At 42.6% G+C, this 18,810-nt stretch overlaps 2 protein-coding genes across 5 annotated transcripts in view; both read left to right on the top strand.

The window, feature by feature from the left end:
* Positions 1–194: 194 nt before the first annotated feature.
* tmem209 (transmembrane protein 209) lies at positions 195–6,187 on the top strand. Of its 3 annotated transcripts, XM_034526720.1 has the most exons (16): positions 258–308; positions 391–492; positions 862–1,049; positions 1,193–1,251; positions 1,346–1,477; positions 1,600–1,829; positions 1,929–2,133; positions 2,323–2,498; positions 2,621–2,692; positions 2,816–2,912; positions 3,182–3,307; positions 3,404–3,501; positions 4,029–4,143; positions 4,270–4,367; positions 5,014–5,087; positions 5,299–6,187. In XM_034526720.1, the coding sequence occupies exons 1-16, from the start codon at positions 273–275 to the stop codon at positions 5,351–5,353; spliced, it is 1,863 nt and encodes a 620-aa protein (XP_034382611.1). In that variant the 5' UTR covers positions 258–272; the 3' UTR covers positions 5,354–6,187. The 3 variants fall into 3 exon arrangements, with proteins under 3 accessions (XP_034382613.1, XP_034382611.1, XP_034382612.1); XM_034526722.1 differs by lacking the exon at positions 391–492 and having other exon boundaries at positions 195–308; positions 888–1,049; XM_034526721.1 differs by lacking the exon at positions 258–308 and having other exon boundaries at positions 888–1,049.
* A 695-nt stretch (positions 6,188–6,882) lies between these two features.
* ahcyl2b (adenosylhomocysteinase like 2b) overlaps positions 6,883–18,810 on the top strand; it is a 33,668-nt gene continuing 21,740 nt past the window's right edge. Inside the window, exon 1 of one of the 2 annotated variants that reach the window (XM_034526001.1) lies at positions 6,883–7,306. In XM_034526001.1, the coding sequence (XP_034381892.1) occupies positions 6,971–7,306 (336 nt within the window). In that variant the 5' untranslated portion in view covers positions 6,883–6,970. The remainder of the gene's footprint in view (positions 7,307–18,810) is intronic. The other variant, XM_034526002.1, reaches the window with a different exon arrangement.

Raw genomic sequence — 18,810 nt, 5'->3', positions numbered from 1 at the left:
CTGGCTCCATCATGTTCTTGTGTCTATATTGTTTTTTAACCATGAGCACAAACTGCAGATCATTGCTTCCCCATCAACAAATGGTCATTCGGAGCAACACCATATGGAGAAGATATGGCGCCCCCACCTGGCCATCTTCCTTCGATGTAATTCGTGACTAAAAGCAGACCATGATCAAAGACATGATTGTTTGCTCTCGAGTAACGTTTACTGAGAGCAGGGACATGTCCCTTCCTTTCTTTCTTTCTTTACTTACACAACTCGTTAAGAAAATGATGTCTCCGAAGAAAATGTGTTTTCTTATCTTCGTGAGTATAATCAATTTTTGCTTTCTCATTTGAATTTTTTTGTAATTCTTAAATTGCTGGCTTTGCCCATTCTGCGCTACAGACTTCAAATGAACGTACTACTGCTGTGACCGGAAGTAGGATTTACAACTTCCGGTTAAATTACAAAATATGCAGCGCCGCAGTTGTCATTCACTTTCGCGTGGTATGAATCATTTATATTTTCTACATGTTGTATGTGCTTTTTGGTTAACGTTTTATCACTTTGGTATATAACTGTGTTTTTTGGTTGTTGACATTTACACTGAAACCATACTTCCCTGCCAGTTGTGGTATTGTTTATATGTAAGCTAGCGAACTTTAGCTTACCGTTTAGCTAGCAGCTCGGCTAAGTGCTTTGACGTTACTTCGAGCTGTCAGTCATGCAGAGTTGTCGCGCCACATACTGTGATTCGATGTCTATCTAAATGATCGTGAGCAGCTCTGTAACACACGCTACGTGTCGGTAGTACGTTTTAGGGCTTTATTTAATCTCTTCTTGACTGTAGCTCACGCTCGCTTTTTTGTCTCACAGTGTTTCTCCTCTGCTCCTTGTCTCAGCCTGAACAGAACATATCTAATGATGTTAACCCCATCGAAGGACGGGATGCCCAGTATGATAGACAAGGCGCTGAGGATGAGGAGGGAGGAACAGGCTCGTCAGGTGGTCCTGGCCTGGGCTGTCCTCAACGTGTCTCTAGCTGGCATGCTTTACACTGAAATGTAAGTTGCTCGAAGTTCAACAGTGTGCTGTTCTGCAACAATTTGTAATGCTGCATTGTTCGAGTGTCACCCCAATCTCCCAACTCTTCCATTGCACGGTGAGATGATATGCTTATCTTGTTTTAACTTTTATTTTTTGTTAGGTCAGGGAAATTGCTGAGTCATTACTTCAGCATCACGTACTGGCCTATCTGGTATATTGGTGAGTTCCCACTTTATGTTGGAGTTACAAGGGCGTACAATGTTTTCAATTAAATTATGTTAAGTCTGACTTTCTCTGCTGTCTATGTTTACAGAACTGGTGCTAGCCTCTCTATTTAGCCTCAATGCCCTTTTTGACTTCTGGAAATATTTTAAATACACCATGGCCCCCTCCACCATTGCTGTATCCCCTGCGCAGCATCACCTACTGGGTCTGAGAAACACAAGTAGGGCTCTGTTGTCTGCAGATTTGTTATTTTTCACTTATTTTGTTTATGTTAACACACTTTGGTTGTTAGATTTTGAGTATGGGACTAATCAAGTATGATTTTTGTTTGTCCCCTTGCAGGTATTCAGGCCTCTCCGCCACAAAAGCCAGAGAAAAAAGAGACCCCAGCCCCGGCCCAGTCATCTCCGCTGCAGGGCCAGAGCGTGCTAAGTTTCAGCCCCTCACGGCCGGCCACCACCAGCCCTAAATTCTCCCCCAGCTGTGTACCTGGGTACAGCCCTCCTCTCAGTAGCCCACCCACCCCAAACAGTGCAGGGGGCCCCTTTTCCCCCTCAGTGGCCTTCGGAAAGGTATGCCCAGATATGTGGTGGGTCAATGTAATCTGATGAATTTCCTCAGAGGTAATTCTCCTTCTTCACATTGAGTGCATTACTTTCTTCCTTTCTCAGGTGTTGAACTACAGTCCCTCCCCTGGCTCCTCGCCCTACCCCAGCTGCATTGGACCAGCAGAAGGCTCCAGCTTGAGAGCTCGATATCGCACATCCCCCTCTGTGTTTAACTCGCCTGGAAGCAAAGAGGACTACATGGAGGATCTGAAAAGCCTGGAGAGATTCCTCCGCACAGAGGAGGAGCGGAGTCACCGCAGCCAGTTAGGTAAAGTTTGCAAGTGTTGCAGGACACTCCAGAGTCACTAAATGACAGGCAGATAAAGACAAAGTTGTTTTTAAAAGCTTTTGCTGATCAATTCTTGAGATGATATTTGTAATTATTATCTCAGTCTTAGTAAATGCTGAAAAAAATGTGGATGCATGTTATCATAGAATGATCTGATGCTCACTACAGGAAGTCCAGAGTCTGTGTCTCCGAGCCACAGCCCAACATTTTGGAACTACAACCGCTCAGTGGGAGATTACGCCCAGAGCCTGAGGAAGTTCCTGTACCAGCCGGCCTGCCGCTCTCTGGCCCCGTCTGCCCACAAGGATGAGACAGATCTGGGCTCCAAGCAGGCTGCAGAGGAGGTCAGTAAAGATGCATTGTTTTTGTGCCCAAATCAATAAAATAATATTGATTGAGACATGCCAGCTGTGTGAAATGTATAATGACCATGAAATTATATATTTTTTCCCTTCCTGTTATGTAGGTGTGGGCCAGAATCACCACCAGTCGTCCTGTAGTGGACCGCATTGATAGCTGGACAGCCAAGCTTAGAAATGTGAGTGTTCAAACAAATTTGCAGAACTACATTTTAAAAAAAAAGAAGTGATATTTGTTGTTTTTTTTGTTACAAAACTTCCATCAAGAAAATACATCTGAAAATACATCTACTCTTTCGTAGTGGATCAGTGACACCATCTTGGTCCCCCTGGTCAAGGAAACCGACTCTGTCAACAGCCAGCTCAGGAGGATGGGCTGCCCGGAGCTCCAGATCGGAGGTAAACCGTCTGCAGGAAACATGAATCTTTGGACATGAATGTGCTTTGTCCTCGCACTGCTATTGGTTTTCTTAATTTCATCAAACATTTAAATAAACATATACATGCAAGATAGCAATTTGTTTTGGGAACTGTATAACATATATTACATACATTGTATCCAAAAAACAACCACTTAAAAAATTACTTATGTCTGACTTATTACTGTGATTTCGACATTATTCTCATGTTTTTTGAGTCTCGCCTGTTTTCACTCTTTCCTCCACCAGAGGCCAGCATAACCAGCCTGAAACAGGCAGCAGTGATGAAAGCCTCATCCATCCCCACTATAAACTCTATTGTTCAGTATCTGGACATCACTCCCAACCAGGAGTATCTAGTGGATCGCGTAAAGGGTAGGTTCAACAATATTATGATTGTGGAAGACATTTTTTTTTAAATTTCTTGAACATGTATGTTTTTCATGTACTTCCTGCTTTCTGTCCTGTCAGAGCTGGCCCACAGCGGCTGCATGAGCTCCTTCCGCTGGAACGGTGGTGGTAATCTGAAGAACAGGAAATGGGACACTGACCTCCCCACTGACTGTGCTGTGAGTTGACACACATAAAAACACCACGCTTGTGGGCTAGCCAGATATTTACTTGATTTGGTTCCTAACAGGACAGCAAATTGTCAAACATACACAAGTTCTTTGAGGTCCTCAAATGCCTTGTTGTGTCCGACCTTGTCATCAAAAGGGGTTTTGTTTTTCTTGGCCACAAACTTCTAGGGATAAGACGAATTGTCACACAAATGTCAGTGAGAGAGCAGGCTGCACAGGTTGAAACGAGTTATGCTGCGTTCACACCAAAAGCTTTGCGAATATTCTCAATGCTTTTAGTGTGAACGCAGCATTAGTGTGACAACGTAACTTTTCAGATATATGCAAATATGTCTAGTTTACTGACTGCTCAACTGTGAGTGTTTGGAATTTGTCACGGTCTTCTTTAGTCTTTTGACTGCCGGGTGTGTGCTGCAAACATGATACAGCAGCAGTCTGGGTGGCTTTCCTCATCAATGGAGGACGTTGGCCAAATATCTCTGCTTAATATATAACATTTTTTTTGTCCCTCCTAGATCCTCATGCACATGTTTTGTACATACTTGGACTCCAGACTGCCTCCACACCCAAAGTACCCAGATGGGAAGACTTTCACTTCTCAGCACTTCAGCCACACCCCAGAGAAACCTGGTAGGTGCACCCACACACACACACACACACACACACAATGGAGAAACGGGAAGGAAAAAACTCTACTCTTGAAACTTCTTCCTGCTGTTTCAGTTCTTGTGTCCCTTTTTGTGTTAACTTTCATAGATGTTACCAAGGAGACTCTCTTCTGCATCCACCAAAGCAGCACAACTCCCCCTCACTACCAGCTCATCTACCAGGGACATATCTACAGTTTACCCAAGGTGATGGCAAAAACAACCAGTGTTCTTCTATTTTCAGGGTCCTACAAAACAGCTTGGTCTCTTATGTTGCTACTGGTTTTAAGTCAAATACCAAGAGAAGTCAGTTTTCTAAGTTGTACTATTTATAGGTGTCCCTGAGGTGGCACTGTAACTCATATTGAACTTGCCAAATGCTTCTAAAATGCAATGTGATAAATACAAAGTACATAACCATAACCGTGGGAGCAGTGTAACCCTCTTTTCTAACAATGAGACATGATATTCTAAATCAGTACACCTAAACACACAAGACATTTGAGAAATAAATCTGGTTTATCAGCATTCTGTAAACGTGTCAACTCGCTTTGTTTGCTTGTAAGCCTGGGTTCCACCGTATCGGCTGATTGTTCCTCTTGATTAAGAGTCAGTCGATTTTAAGTTCAAAGATGCACTGGACATGTTATACACTGATAACGCATAGAGAGCTTTGTATCTAGCGATCTTCATCATACCAATAATCACCACATGTGACAAATATCCCTGAGGAAAAAGGCCAAGAAATGCAGGTCATCAGAACAGATATGTCATTAATTAACTAATCAGCATATCTTCCACTACTAAATGCTTTAATTGCAATAACAGGAACCCATTTTGATTTCTATTACAGGGCAGGAACAACCTGTTCCACACAATCCTAATGTTCCTTTATCTCATTAAGACTAAGGAGTCAGGGATGCTGGGGTGAGTACTTCTACTTCTGCTACTACCTGTAAAAGACTGTCTAGCTCGTATACTATATGCCATTTCAGAGTGTAAGGACATAGTGATTCATTTTCAACAAAAAAGGTAAAACACCAAAGCACAGATTGCATTTTGATTTAAAATGATCGGTTTGTCTTGGATTGTCGTCTGTTGGATAATTAATTTGCTTTTCTTTCTTTTTTTTCTTCAGGAGAGTAAATCTTGGCCTCTCTGGTGTAAACATCTTGTGGATATTCGAGAACTGATGATGATGACGACTGATCATCATTTACCAAGCAACAAAAAGCTGCAAGTGGATTTTTGTTCTACACTGGTCGGACTACCACCTCATCTTAAGGACTGCTCTTTTTGGGGCACATCAGAAGCAGCATTAGCATATGGAAAGACAACAAATGCATATTTTTGGAAGTTTTCTCAATTTTAGTGTCCAAATGGGTAACATACTGTGTTGTCATTTCAAGGACACATTTACGTTGCCCCACGGTGTGCTTATGATACACTGCAGAGCAGTATTTTTTAAACTTGTGCTTGGTTTTCTGATTTTTGTATTTTGAGAATGTACCATCATGGCAGACTTGTAAATAATATACCTCGGATGTATCTCGTGAATTGTAAACGGCTCTGAGCCATTACGCATTGTTGCAAATACAGTTTGTGCAGACTTGACTTTGGTTTCTTCAGCTTCAATAACCTGGGTTGCAGCTTTTCTTTTCCCTGTAGTTGAATGGTTGTCGTCTGTTGTAGGGACGCTCCTGACATGCTTGAAGTCACCTACAGAAATTGGACTTGTGAAAAGGAAAGCAATACACAATATTCAAGTATTGAATTATTCTGTTCTAGTGAAGCTTCTCATAGTACTAGGCTGCAATGCAACTCATAACTATGTACAGTGTTAATTGATATGTGATGGAGAACAAATGAAATGCCTGTGAAATCACCAAAGTCTTTTTCTGAGAATATAACGTATTTTACAAAAGCCATTTGTTACATTTCAAACCCTCCACATGTTTGCTTGTTTTCAATGATGCTATTTTACAAGTGTCAAGACTTTAAAATAAAATGTAGATATTGAAAATAAACTGTTAAAGTGTGTTAATTTCCCTACGCCGCATTATATATATATTTTTTAACTTTTACTATTGCAGTCATCCACTTGGTGGCATTGTAGTTCATTTAAAAAAAAAAATGTAATCATGTTTGTCCCTTTTTCCTCATGACATAATGCATGACATCCACTTCTAGAGATTTGTAGTGTGATGCAGTATCTTGTGCAGCAACGTCCAGTTAAAGACTTGAGGCTGGAAAACATTGCTGACTGGCAAATTCCATTATTATTAAATCGTTTTGGCAGCATTTGCTGTGGACAAACTCTGTTTTGATGGAATCATTCCTTCATGATATAATTATATGCACCCTGGTGTTATTAATTATCACGTGTAAAACTGAGCGAGAAACAATTTAGAAATATTATTCCTTATTGCCCTTATTGCCTTGTCAGGCATACGTTGCGTTTGTTTTGTAGTTTAGTGTCGTCCTCTTATTGCAAACGTCATTTCCCACAATGCAGTTCGCAGTGTGGCTTTCCCTGCTGGGCATTGTAGTCACTTTATCGATTAGGACTGCGTGTCAGCTAAATAAAATTCATGCCAATGGTTTAACTGTTTTCCCCCAAGTTGACTAATGTTTTGTAGAATATCAGACGTGTGCCTGTCATTACTATTGGAGTTGGCTCACGGTAGGGAACTGAGACACTTGGACGAACTACAAGGACCACAATGCACTTAGACATAGTCGCGTCTCTGCTCACATCCGCTTGACTCGCTATTTGTGTTGAAAAAAAAGGACTTTGTGAAACTGCAGCGATGTCAGTCCAGGTTGTGGCAGCGAAAATGGCAGAGGTCGAACTCAAAGACGTCCCCACCGGCAAAGACTTACCGGCTGGCTCCCCGATGACACCGACCTCGGAGGGCAAGACCCTCGGCAGAAACGACCCGCACGAGGCCGGCTTCTCTGCTGCCGCGTCCCCAACAGCGGAGCCCTCCGCGAAAGCCGGAGAAGGCAGCCTGGGTTTGCTCAACCCGAACTCCGCGAAGATGCCGCAGGCGTCGGCCATGAAGCGGACCGACCCGCAGCAGAACGGCGGAGAGGCTTTTGTCAACCGTGACGGCACCGTGGCCGAGGCTCCGCGGATGAAAAAGGCGAGTGAGAAAACATGTTCACCATTACACGAGCTGCTGTCTCCTCGGTGCTGTCGGACCACCACGAAGCACCGCAACCAAAGCTCGCATTGTGTGCCGATGCTAGCAGGCTAGCTGGTACCCCGAAACTGATCCAGCATCAGTTAACGCTTTTAATTATGGTCCTGGATGTTAATAACACTGTAGAGGGTGTAATAAGGGATAACTACTATTTACAAAATGGGTGTACCCTTTTTCATTGAGGGTGACATCGCTAAATATTTAGGACATGAACTCCGTATAAAAGTATTCAACTGCTCACACAAGTTTTGTGGATAAGTGTTATTCCCTTTTTTTTAAATAGCTCACACTTACAGTTGTTGCTTTGTGGATGTGACTATAACCTGAACGTTATGCAGATTACACAATATGATGCTAGCTAAATTAAGCAGTGTCATTAACTTAAATGGAAGCTTAAGTTGCTGATTTGCCTTTTTAATAATCATCTTTTTGTCACCTGATATGATATATGTGTGATTGTTTTCAGTACGGTAGTTTGCTAGTGGAAAATGATCCAGTGAGGTAGAAGAGAACATATTGGTGTGGGCTCGTGCTCCTGAGAGACGACTGCTTTTAACACCTGCTCAAACGATGCTCCCTGCTTGACCTCAGATTAGTAAAATGAAGATCACCGTCCACTGCTTACAACAAATGCCGTGGTAATCGTGGGTTTTATTGATGCAGTGTCACCCACAGTGTGATCTAACTCAGACATAACAGCAGTCAGTAATCCCTGAGTCCAGAGCACCCCTGTCACCTAGTTCTCTCGAGCCTGATTTAGCCATTTGGGCACCTGTACTTCAGTGAAGGGAGCTGCTGCCCTTGTGGCTTAATTCAGAGGGCGGACTGACTTAGCCGTGTCTTGTCCTTGACGTGTGAGGATACAAATGTTTCTTGGCTGTGATTGTGACCTAAATGCATCTTATCTTTTTGTGTGCCGCAAAGTCTTGATTGGGTCAGAAGTGGACATAAAGGGCAAGGTTCAAGGAAAGAGCAATTATGATAAGGAATCCTTTGAGGAAGGTTCCAGCTTTCTCCTTTTGATCAGTTATTATTAACAGTGATTTATAGCCTGTGGTTACTCCAGTGCACTCAATCAGTGATGATCCTATTCAGGATTTTTTATTTATTATTTCTTTTAAACAAGTCCAATGCAAAACAAAATGTGGTTTTGAAATGGGCTTTACTCAATTGTGTTTGACAGTTTTGTGGCATGCGACATGAATGCAAAATACTTGTTTACGTGTGTTTTCACTACGAACCCTTGGAGAAAGAAAACAAAAAAAAGTTGGTGATTGTCAGGGTGAAATCTGTAGGGACAGTACAAGTCGGACGGGACACACTCACCACCCACACCCCCAAATGCGCAGTGACAATGATCCTATCCCGTTGGGCCACCCTTAAGGAAGCCCCAATAGAATACCCATAGGAGGAGAGCTGGATTGTGCAGTGTGGGAATGGACTGCACATCGACAGCAGCTCAGAGCAGATTGCTTCTCGTACCTCCGACTGTCACAGCAAGCAGGCATATGGAAGTAAAGCAGCGGTCAGGAGCACTGGGCCCACAGGCTGATCCACATTTGGGGGACAACCGAAATTCGGATGCATCGGACGGCAGTGACCATATCTGGATTATTGAGGAGACCCATTTTGCATACAGGAACATGGTACAAAAAGTTAATTTACGAAATGCGACAGGTTCATTTTCTTTAGTAAAACAAATATCCTGATGAGAAGTTTATCATGAAGCATCTCTTTAAAATGTAGTCTACATTGATAAAAGTTACTTAACACTTATTACTTAAATATTCCTTTTTTAAACATGTACTTTTTTTTCCTCTCTGAGGCTAAATGTTATGACAAATGTAAAGTATTTAATGTTGGAATAAAATTTGGTTTTAGTTGATTGAAGCTAGATGATGTATAGATTTTATTTTTTAAAGCGCTATACAAATAAAATGTATTGACAGTGATCATTTTTATGATGATAAATTAATAAGAGTCAAGTGTAGGATACTCTCTGTTTATTCCATTTTAATTTAAAGATTTAAAGAGAAAAAAAACAAAGTGATCATTTTAACCTAATACAAGGCATCTCTGAGTTTTTAGGGTCAACGGTGGTGTTTTTTTATATTTATGTAATGTAAACATCAGTAAGGCTGAGTAATGCACAATAGACACTCTAAATACATTTGGGCAGATGTTCGTCCATTATCTTAATTTCAAAGACTTAGTTGTCACTGCATTTGTCTGATCAACCACTTTTGTGTATCCACTGGGACAGCAGGTTGCCTCCAGCCTATTTACACATCACAAGGCATAGTGGATTTTATGGCATACTTGCTGCGTTATAGATACACATCTGCCCAATTCTGCTTGTCCAATGCAGTCGAGGGTAAGCGACGCAATGGGGCTGGTGCAAGTATGCAGGCAGCAGTACTGACTGAATGGCTGGCTATCTTTTAATCCATGCTTTATCATGCCGTCATATGATGGGATTAAAAGGCCAGCGATCTGTTGTAGGTGGGCCCAGATGTTATCTTCATGAGTCCAGTAATGAGTTTTATCGTAACCCACATGGCTTCGCATGAATATGTCCAGCTTCTGGGAAGTACAGGGGGCTACATCCAGATGGGGAGATAAGTAAACTGGCAAGGAGTTCTGCAGCGTGCAAGCCTAGTTGCTAGCGCAGGTGTATATGGTTTGTGACTAAGCCTTGTTTAAGTCTCATATAAGCTCCATAGGGTCACCTGCCTTGGTGGCTGTATTGCGGCCTTATTTGAGGAAAATGGTTTACCTGGGCACTCTTAACCAAACAAGACTTTTCACCTTAGTGCTGACTTAAAACACTTCTCCCCTCACTTGTGACATTTGGCAATGAACGAACTTCTGAACGGGTTTTAAGAAAGCTTGCACAATTATATTTTTGAATGACTCCAGGGAACAGTGTGCCCGTCTGGTCATTTCTTTCTGATGCAATGTTATGTCACCCGCTAAGCCGGTGTTCCTGGTAGTGCTCACTGATAAACAGGCTTACAGTGACCGGTGGCTGCTCTATTTGGCAAGAGCACTGTGCGGAAGAAGATGTTACACATTAAAAAAAAAATAATGCAATGCGGGTTTAATGCAATGCTCTTCTTTCTCCCGTGTGATTTGTGCAATTACCCCCTACTCTGCTTTAGTGGCACATTGGAAGCCTTTCTGGGAACATATCTATTTAATTTGGTATTGCTCAAATATAATCCCGAAGGATTTGTGTTCATGACATTTTCTTCAAACTTTCTTTGTCTGAGCCGGCTGGCCAAGTTGCTTCACTAAATTGATTTCAATAGAGTTGGATTGATGAGGTAAATGGTCAAAGAAGAATTTAATTAAGCTATCAGAAGGTCACAGGGTGTTGTTGGTTCTGGAGCCAGTTTGCTCATTAGTTTCATTCATATTCTCATGGCTATACAAAGTTAGCTAGTAAAGGATAAGAGGTCACTGTTCTGTGGATTGTCAGCATTGTCGTCTTCTTAAAGTCATAAACATGGGGACAAGTTGGCCTTTTTAGTTATAGTTAGATGTATTTACATCATGGTTGTGAGAGGTTGAAATTTATTGCACTTTTTGAAAAGGCTTTTCCCCTGTCCACACTGCAACACAAGTGTAGAAGGTATACATTTAGTTTCAGAAGTTCAAAATAGAAGGTCAATAGATATACACAACATAAAATAAACCCCATCTGGAGTCACAGTGAGTAGTGCAGCATTTGCTAGCTGTGTGGTTTTCGGCAGCAAGATAAAGTGCCAAATGTGATTTCCTTTGGAATACACTGCTAGCCTTAGACACTTCACAACATGAGGCAGATGGACAGTGTCCTTTTTAAGGCACGCAAGCACGCATCCTTGACACGGGTAATGTGGAAGTATGAGAAATGCCCCGAGAGAGCGAATGTGAGAGAAAATAATTTTCAACGGCTCCAATTCCAGTCGTCCCTCAGTCTTCAGCCCCTTCCTCCATGGACGTTAAGCTCAAAGGAAAATGTACTGCCCAGTTTCTGTATAGCTGTTGGACCGTCTACTCAAAACTCTGACCCCTAACTTGTGGAGATCTCGATGTTATGCTGAAAGCGTTACAGTTGCCGTGCCGTTACTTTTTTCTTGGACAAACTGACGGTAGGTTTCCAACAATTATGTCACCATTCTGAATAATTTAATTTTGATGGCGGAATCAAAGGATCAGTGCGATTTTAAACATTATTTAATGACTTGCAGCACACACGAGTGAGGAAATAGATGAGATGTAGAAATTGTTTAACATATTTGGGAGTGATATGTTTAAGCTGGACTAGAAAACAGACCAGACCCACTTATGCTTCTCATCTTCAAATATAGTACGTTATCATTAGAACTACCCATATCCTTCAAATTTAATGAATGCAAAACACTTGGAGGACAGCAAGTAAGTTTGACCTTTTGGAAGAGGTCACTGGCAGGGTTGCCGGGGAAAGCACGGAGGCTGAGGTGCCAATCGTGACCCCGGGTGTGCGAATAACTCAACAGAAGTAGGCGACAGAGGGTGGAGTGCGGACTACCTGAGACAGCAAAAAACAAAACAATCACAAGACTCCGATCAGAGCGTCATTCGGGCCTGCATATGAAGCACTTACTAATGATATTGCACACTTGGTTCTGGACATACTGAGAAATGGGGGAGGGTCGCGGATGGAGTTTTAACACGTTTGTTCGACGGCATACCTCAGATGTTAATGATTTATTGATGGCGAGTTAGTCACTGGTAAGAATTTGATCAATCAAGAACACGGGTTGGCTTCAGTGTGTATCCTCGGGATACCAGTTCTAGGGTTTCTTTAGCGGATACCTGCCCTGTCATGAACAATCAGAGAGTATATAAAACAATGTATCGCTGAATTAAATGCTGTAGATACTGGATTATAGATGGGTTGGTGGCATAATGGGAGAACATCTCATCTCTCACAAGGGTGTGTATTGCTTTAGCTATTTATGTACATGTAGTATTTAGTGCCCTTTTAGTTCTTGTTTTTCAATGCTTCATTCTGTAGATGCTCACAAGGTGTTTAGTATTTTTTTATGTTATTTATCCGTTCTATCGATTCAATGTGTTCTTGTTCTTTGTGCTGCTATGACACTTATATCTCCTTGGGATCATTAACGTCAATGTCATTTTATGAATCTTTTTTTTTTTGTTAAAAGGGAACTTCTGTTTTTGGTGCACCTCATCACTGTGCACTTGATCATATTAGCTTTAGGTCCTGAACTCGGAAGCAGATGATCAGTAGGTAGGCAGCGTTGTTAACTATGTTGAAAATAAATACTGTAAACGTAAAGGATTGTAGATCCGTAATGGACTACTGTGAAACTTGACTTAAAATATATTCTTAGAGGAAGCCAGTGGTGCTGTTGAGTAATTTTGAATGTCCTAGCTGCCTCTGCCACTCATTGAAGAGGGTGTATATTTGGCCAGCTTTGCCCTGTGTGCACTTAGCCATGGTTTATCGCTGTTTTTAATGACCTACAGGAAAAATTGTGATTTATCTGATCTTTCACTGGTGCTCTCACTCTCCTCTTCCTCAAATTAGCACGTCACAAAACATCTATTTTTGCTCCTTCTCCCCTCTGCTTTTGCCCGTCTTGCTTGCCTTGTGTCTCACCACTACTGTGGGACCCTTAATGAAGTGGAGTGACAGACTAAACAAAACTCATCATTGAGTGAGTTTGAAAGCCGCACATGCCTCTGGTAGCCACTTCGTCTGTTGTTATGAGCCCCTGTGTCGCGTTCTCGCCGCCGTCTCGTTGTGTTCATGTGCTCTGCTTTCTGTAAATCTCAGCCCCACAGAACAAAGGCATGTGTGAGCTCGCACCTCCCTAACTATCTTCACCCGAGTCACAGAGGCCGACTCAGGAAATGGTCTGTTGGAACTTTACACCAGTTTGAGTTTCTCTCACACTCGGGGTGCCAGATAGTGATCCCTTCATCACTGTCCAGACGGGACGTTCTAGCAGCTACATTACTGCGGGGCTGCATGGTGGGATTTAAGATCAGTTTTTCTTGATCTCAATGCCAAATATTTGTTTAAAACCGCTCTTTCAGCTTAAAAAATATTTTCTGAAGCAGTATCAACATTTAAGCATACCTATTGAGTCAGAATCATGCAAATACATGTGGCTGAAAGTTGTGATCACTTATTAAAGATGGCTTTGTTTATTATGTAACTCATTAAAGTATCATATTATACCTTTTAGCTGATTCTCTGAGTTGTCATTGCTGCTGTATTGTACATTCATGAACACACAGGGATGTGCAACGTGTGCTGGAGTGCCACCAAGTGGGTTCATCTTTGTCGAGATGCAAAATAATTCTATTAGCTTTAATGAATTATATTAGAATAACCCGTGTTTAAATGTTAATACAGTTTCCTAAATGTCAGAAGTTTGTCTTTTGCCCAGTAGCTCTTGTAATGATCATATCGGACCTTTTTTTCCCCCGTGACATTTCAAAACAGTAATGAATTAGTTACCTTGACATTAAGGTGGTGAAGCTAGCTGTCCTCTAATGTGCTCTACCTGCTAGCTCTGTCAGTTTTTCATCCATTACACTTTGCTATAATCCAAATTAATTTCACACCAATGTGATGTCAGTTGCTTTGCTTTACTTCCCAGTGGCAGAGAGAAGTACTGAACACCCAGTGCCATACTCAACATGCCGAAATAAATGTTCACACTTGGTGTATTGGAGCCCTAAGGCCGACTAGAGTAGCTCGGCTCTGCGTTCTGGCATGAGGCCCTTGTGCTTTAATATTTAGTCTCTCTGATGCAGTCGCTCTGTGTTTCTTTGTCTCGTGTTGGCCGTGTCGTGTCTATGCTTCCCTCTTTCTGAGTGTACCACCCACACATGTCCATCTGTGACTCCCCGGTTGACATTCATTTCCTGCCTCGTCATCGCAGCTTGCTATCACTGAGCATGTACAGCTCATTGAGTTACACACTTTCCCATCTCGAGACTCTTGACGAGGCTCAGGTTCTTGGAACAGTTAAGTGGACAGAATGAAGGGAAATGGAGAGCACTCATTTTTCCTGGAACCCGTGTGTCCACAAGAAACCCCTTTTGGTTTAGTTAGTGTTCAATAAGTGACTGAGTACCAACCCAGTTGATGTGTGTGTGTGTGTGTGTCTGTATATGTATGTGTGCCCACTAGCCCACAGTGTTGCGTTTACATGAGGATCAGTAGACTGTAATGGACATTAACACGGAACTGGCTATGCAGCGTGACGAGGAATGCCGCTCCATATTGAAGCACTACATGCAAACAAAGGCTCAACATTGTATTTGAAAAGTGCTGCCTCACAAAAGGGCCCTCACAAAGCCTGAAATGAACCCCCACACGCCCATCAGTCTGCCCTGCTTCCTATTAGTCAGGCCAAACCACCCATCCCTTGCAGACAGAGGAGAAAGCTGTTTATATCTGGAACATCCTTGGGCTGGGAAATGCATACGCTCAGCCTTGTATGCATATATTTACATCCAGCGAGCAACATTATCATTCATTTGGAGTTGTTTGTGGTGATGAGCCGATGAATTCAAGTCCCGCTTTCACTCTCCCTTTAACTCTGCTTTGGTATCCACCAACTCATGAGGGAAATATTGGGTTCTTTTTGGCCTAGATGCTCTATTTCACAAGCTAGTTGCTAACACTGTCTGCTGTTTGGCGCTGAGCCAGGAGCATACAGAGGGTTTAGCACAGGTTTTCTCCTGAAAACCTGCGGCAGTTAAAAACAATGCAGATAAGAGTGTTTTCAAGGGAACCGAAAACGATAAAATTGCAGTAAAACAAAAACAAAACCAGCAATGAGGCTTAGAAACGTCCCAGTAGAGCCCTTGGTGAGTCCGGTAACATATTACACATGGTCATTTGATCTGCTGATCTAAAATAATACTGATTTGAGCTGTTTTAAACACTTCATTTCCTCACATTGAAAATGTTCTCCTTTTTTGCCAGCATCCAATGGTCAAGAGGATAAAGAAGGAATCCAAATCCAGCCTAATAACTGAAGATCTGCTACACACTCCTAATTAAACATAGATCATTGGCCCCATAATGGGCTTATTCAAAAATAGACCCACATCACCCCCCCGTCTGTGTGCCTTTGATGTAATTACACTTTTCCCACAGGGAGAGAGGGAGAGGTATTTTTGGCAATTCAAGACGAGGGAAGAAAAATAAACAAATGTGCAATTTTAGAAACGGACTGCTTTATTTTTGTAGACTTTTTTTGCTGTTAAATCCGAAGGTCTTTTTGATTTTGCTATTACGCTTATGGGAGGTTTCGTTTAGCATAATGACTGACATTAACAATCCATTTGTTGTTCAATTCAGTGAAAAGATTTGACCATTCAGAGCTATAGTGGTTAAAAATAAGTGACCAATAAGGCATGAAGCATGCACTGATGGAAGAATGTTTGTATGGGTGAAAAGATGAGTGGCTGGATGTATACTGTAGATACAGGTTTGCTGTATGATTCACGTAATAGCCTCAGCATTGTTGGATTGGATCAAATATCATCAACTGTTTGCCTTTATTTGTTTTCTGTCGGAGAGCCAATTAGAGTTGGAAACAACAGCTTTATAAACAATCTGATCAATAGTAAAGCTAATCACTAAGCCCTTGGGCTCCAAACTGTGCCCTAGTTTGTTCCACAAAGGCAACAAGACCAAGTTACACAACTGCAGTGTGCTGGTGAGAGCGTGAGATGTTCACTAAACTTAGATAAGTGGCCTTTTTAGGGGACAAACCATAGCACTGTAGCTGACATAGTCACAAATAATACGAAACTTAAACTAAAATGTTTGAATAGCCACAACGCATTAATGGCTGATGACATCTTGAACTTGTCCTTCACTGACATGTGAAGTCTGCAGTCTTGGCACTCTTCCTCCGCTCTGCGGCAGACATGAATGGAAAGGAATGTTACAGGAAGCGTGTTAGCTGTTCTCCTCTCCTCCTCTCTGTTAAGAAACAGGTATAGGGTTTAATCTGTCACTAAGCCCAGTCATTCATTGCTTGCTCTCCCCTAGTATCAGTGTCCCCGGCCTTTACGGTGACTACCAGACCATATCGGAAGGACAAGGATTGTTCCAGTCAGTGCTGGTCAGTGTGGATGGCCCTGCATACTTTCCACAGTTCACAGCAGCACTGTGATTATTTAGGGCTGCAGCAGTTGGTTAGACCTAATCTCTATAAACCGATTCTGCATTCACATGTGGAATCTGTCGGCAACGGGGGAAAAGATTTTGGCATCTGAAGTGTTCTGGTTTCCGTTTGTAGTCCAAGTGGCACTGTTAGCCCTTCATCTGTGTAATGTGTCCGTGTATTCTTTCACATTGTATATATGCTGACGATGTATGTATAGGGTTCAGCGTGAAAGAGCAGAGGATGACCTGCGGGGCTGCTGGTGACGTGGCTGCACCGAGTGTAGTGAAGCCCTGTGTTGGCATGAAGCCTCTGGCAATAGATACTGTATATATGTATGTGTTGTTTGTGGGGGCACGTGTTAGGCCACTGGTAATTGAGTGTGGGCTCGGTAACTGCCAAGTGTATGAATTGTAATGACTGTGTGATCCGTGAGTGTGTGTGTCGATGTGTGCTATTATGAGCACTTGTCCGTGTATATAAATCATCAGGGCCCATTCTTACATCACAGCCAGCCTTGGGGCAGCATGCTGATACGCACACTCGCACACACTACCTCGCACTAGCTGCTTCCTCCTTCCTTCTATTGGTCAGAGCGGCCAGAAAGTCTTTCCTATTGGATGGCTGGAGGGTACTTCGGCCCCCGATTGGCACAGCCACCTTCCGTTTTAGGATTTCCTTCTACTCGCACTCTGCTGCTCTTCCATTTTTTATTCCTTGTCGCTCACTGTATCTCATATATTGCATTAAAAACACTTTGTCCGAATGCATTCACAAGAAGTCCAGTAGTGGGACCCACCGCTACGTTGATCCCCAGCGTGGAAATGGTATGTTGAGGTCATAACGGCTGGCTCACATCTCCCATCTGTACATTACAGAGTCATGCACTGACGGGCATACATTAGGTGTGTGTGTGTGTGTGTGCGTGCGGCTGCTCTTCCATGCACCTCTCTGCTTTGAGTTGCGTGTCCAACCACCCGTCTGCGTAGCTGCCAGAGCTTAACAACCACAATGTTGTTTCACTAAAAGCCAGGTCTCTCTGCGTGAGTTGTGCGACCTGTTTTTGTGACTGTCCAGCAACGTGTCTGGTCTTTCCTGTGGTCTCACCCGAGGACCTGGTCTCTGCCGCTGACTTTTTCCAGGAGCAATTGTTTCCAACCAAAATCTGAAATCTGAACATGCATTTTCTCAATGCCGCGTCAGTGGAGGAGAAATATTTTCTTCCCATTGCTGCTGTGGCTTCTATTTTTGATCTGACAGAGCAGCTTCCCATTGTGAAAACATAGGTGAATCTACTGCTTGCTCACATTTCCAATGTGTTAGACAGTAACTTGACTTGTGACTCACAAAGCGCCAGTGACGCACAAAATTGGACATTACTCAGACAAAAGGTGCTCAGAGGGGTGCAAAACATGTACCTTGCCCCCCTGCTGGCTGGTTAGATTTAATGGGCCGCAAGGAAACTGTGGAGAGCTGTTAAATGATAACCTACTGCCCAACAGAAGAGGTACATTGAAACAGAAATTGCAGTGAAGAAAAGAGAAGAACACCAAGCAGAAAATATTGTTTCCTTATTGCTACACCAGTGTCAGGCAGCATACTTTTTTTATTTGGTATCATCCCTGGACATCGATGTAGTGCGAGTTGAATCAGAGGGCACCGTATCCCTGGCTAGCTGGGATTTGTGATTGATCTAGCTACAATTAGGGAGACGGGGCAGTTGTGAAGAGGGTGAGACTGTGTGTGCATAGTGGTGGTAGAAAGAAAGGCCGAAGAAGAAGTAAAACACAGGATCTTTTTTTTGGTCGACGAGCACAATAGTAATCCAGGAATAGTAGTTGAAAGCGTAGAGAAACCCATCCAGCCATCCAACGGGCTCCTTTAAACATGCACGTTATAAACCGTGGTCTACTACCCAGTCTGTCAAGTCGTTTAAGGACAAGTGCTGTGGCAGTAATGAGAGTGTAATGACTACATTGAAGGGAGAACAAAGCACACACAAGTCTACAGAGGGCCATGCGTAGGAGAACCTAAAAATGAATAAGATATCTGTTGCTTTGTCCAGTGCCCTTAAATACTTCTGCTGCGTTAAAAGCCAAAGGCACAGATCACCAGGTGTCACAACAATGATCTACTTTTTCGGTCAAGGGGCCTTGACTGCTTTTCATTACATTACATTACATGTCATTTAGCTGACGCTTTTATCCAAAGCGACTTACAATAAGTGCATTAAACCATGAGTCCAAACTCAGA

This window comes from Cyclopterus lumpus, chromosome 23 (genome assembly GCF_009769545.1).
Source record: "Cyclopterus lumpus isolate fCycLum1 chromosome 23, fCycLum1.pri, whole genome shotgun sequence".
NCBI classification, from domain to species: Eukaryota; Metazoa; Chordata; class Actinopteri; order Perciformes; family Cyclopteridae; genus Cyclopterus; species Cyclopterus lumpus.
Note: the sequence above shows the minus strand (reverse complement) of the source record. Positions and strands in the feature narration are given on the sequence as shown.

Excerpts from the sequence above, each read along its gene's own strand:
- tmem209 (XM_034526720.1), top strand. The coding sequence starts at position 273 with ATGATGTCTCCGAAGAAAATGTGTTTTCTTATCTTC. Across the intron at positions 1,252-1,345 it reads CTGGCCTATCTGGTATATTG|AACTGGTGCTAGCCTCTCTA; the intron begins GTGAGTTCCCAC and ends CTATGTTTACAG. Across the intron at positions 1,478-1,599 it reads ACTGGGTCTGAGAAACACAA|GTATTCAGGCCTCTCCGCCA; the intron begins GTAGGGCTCTGT and ends GTCCCCTTGCAG.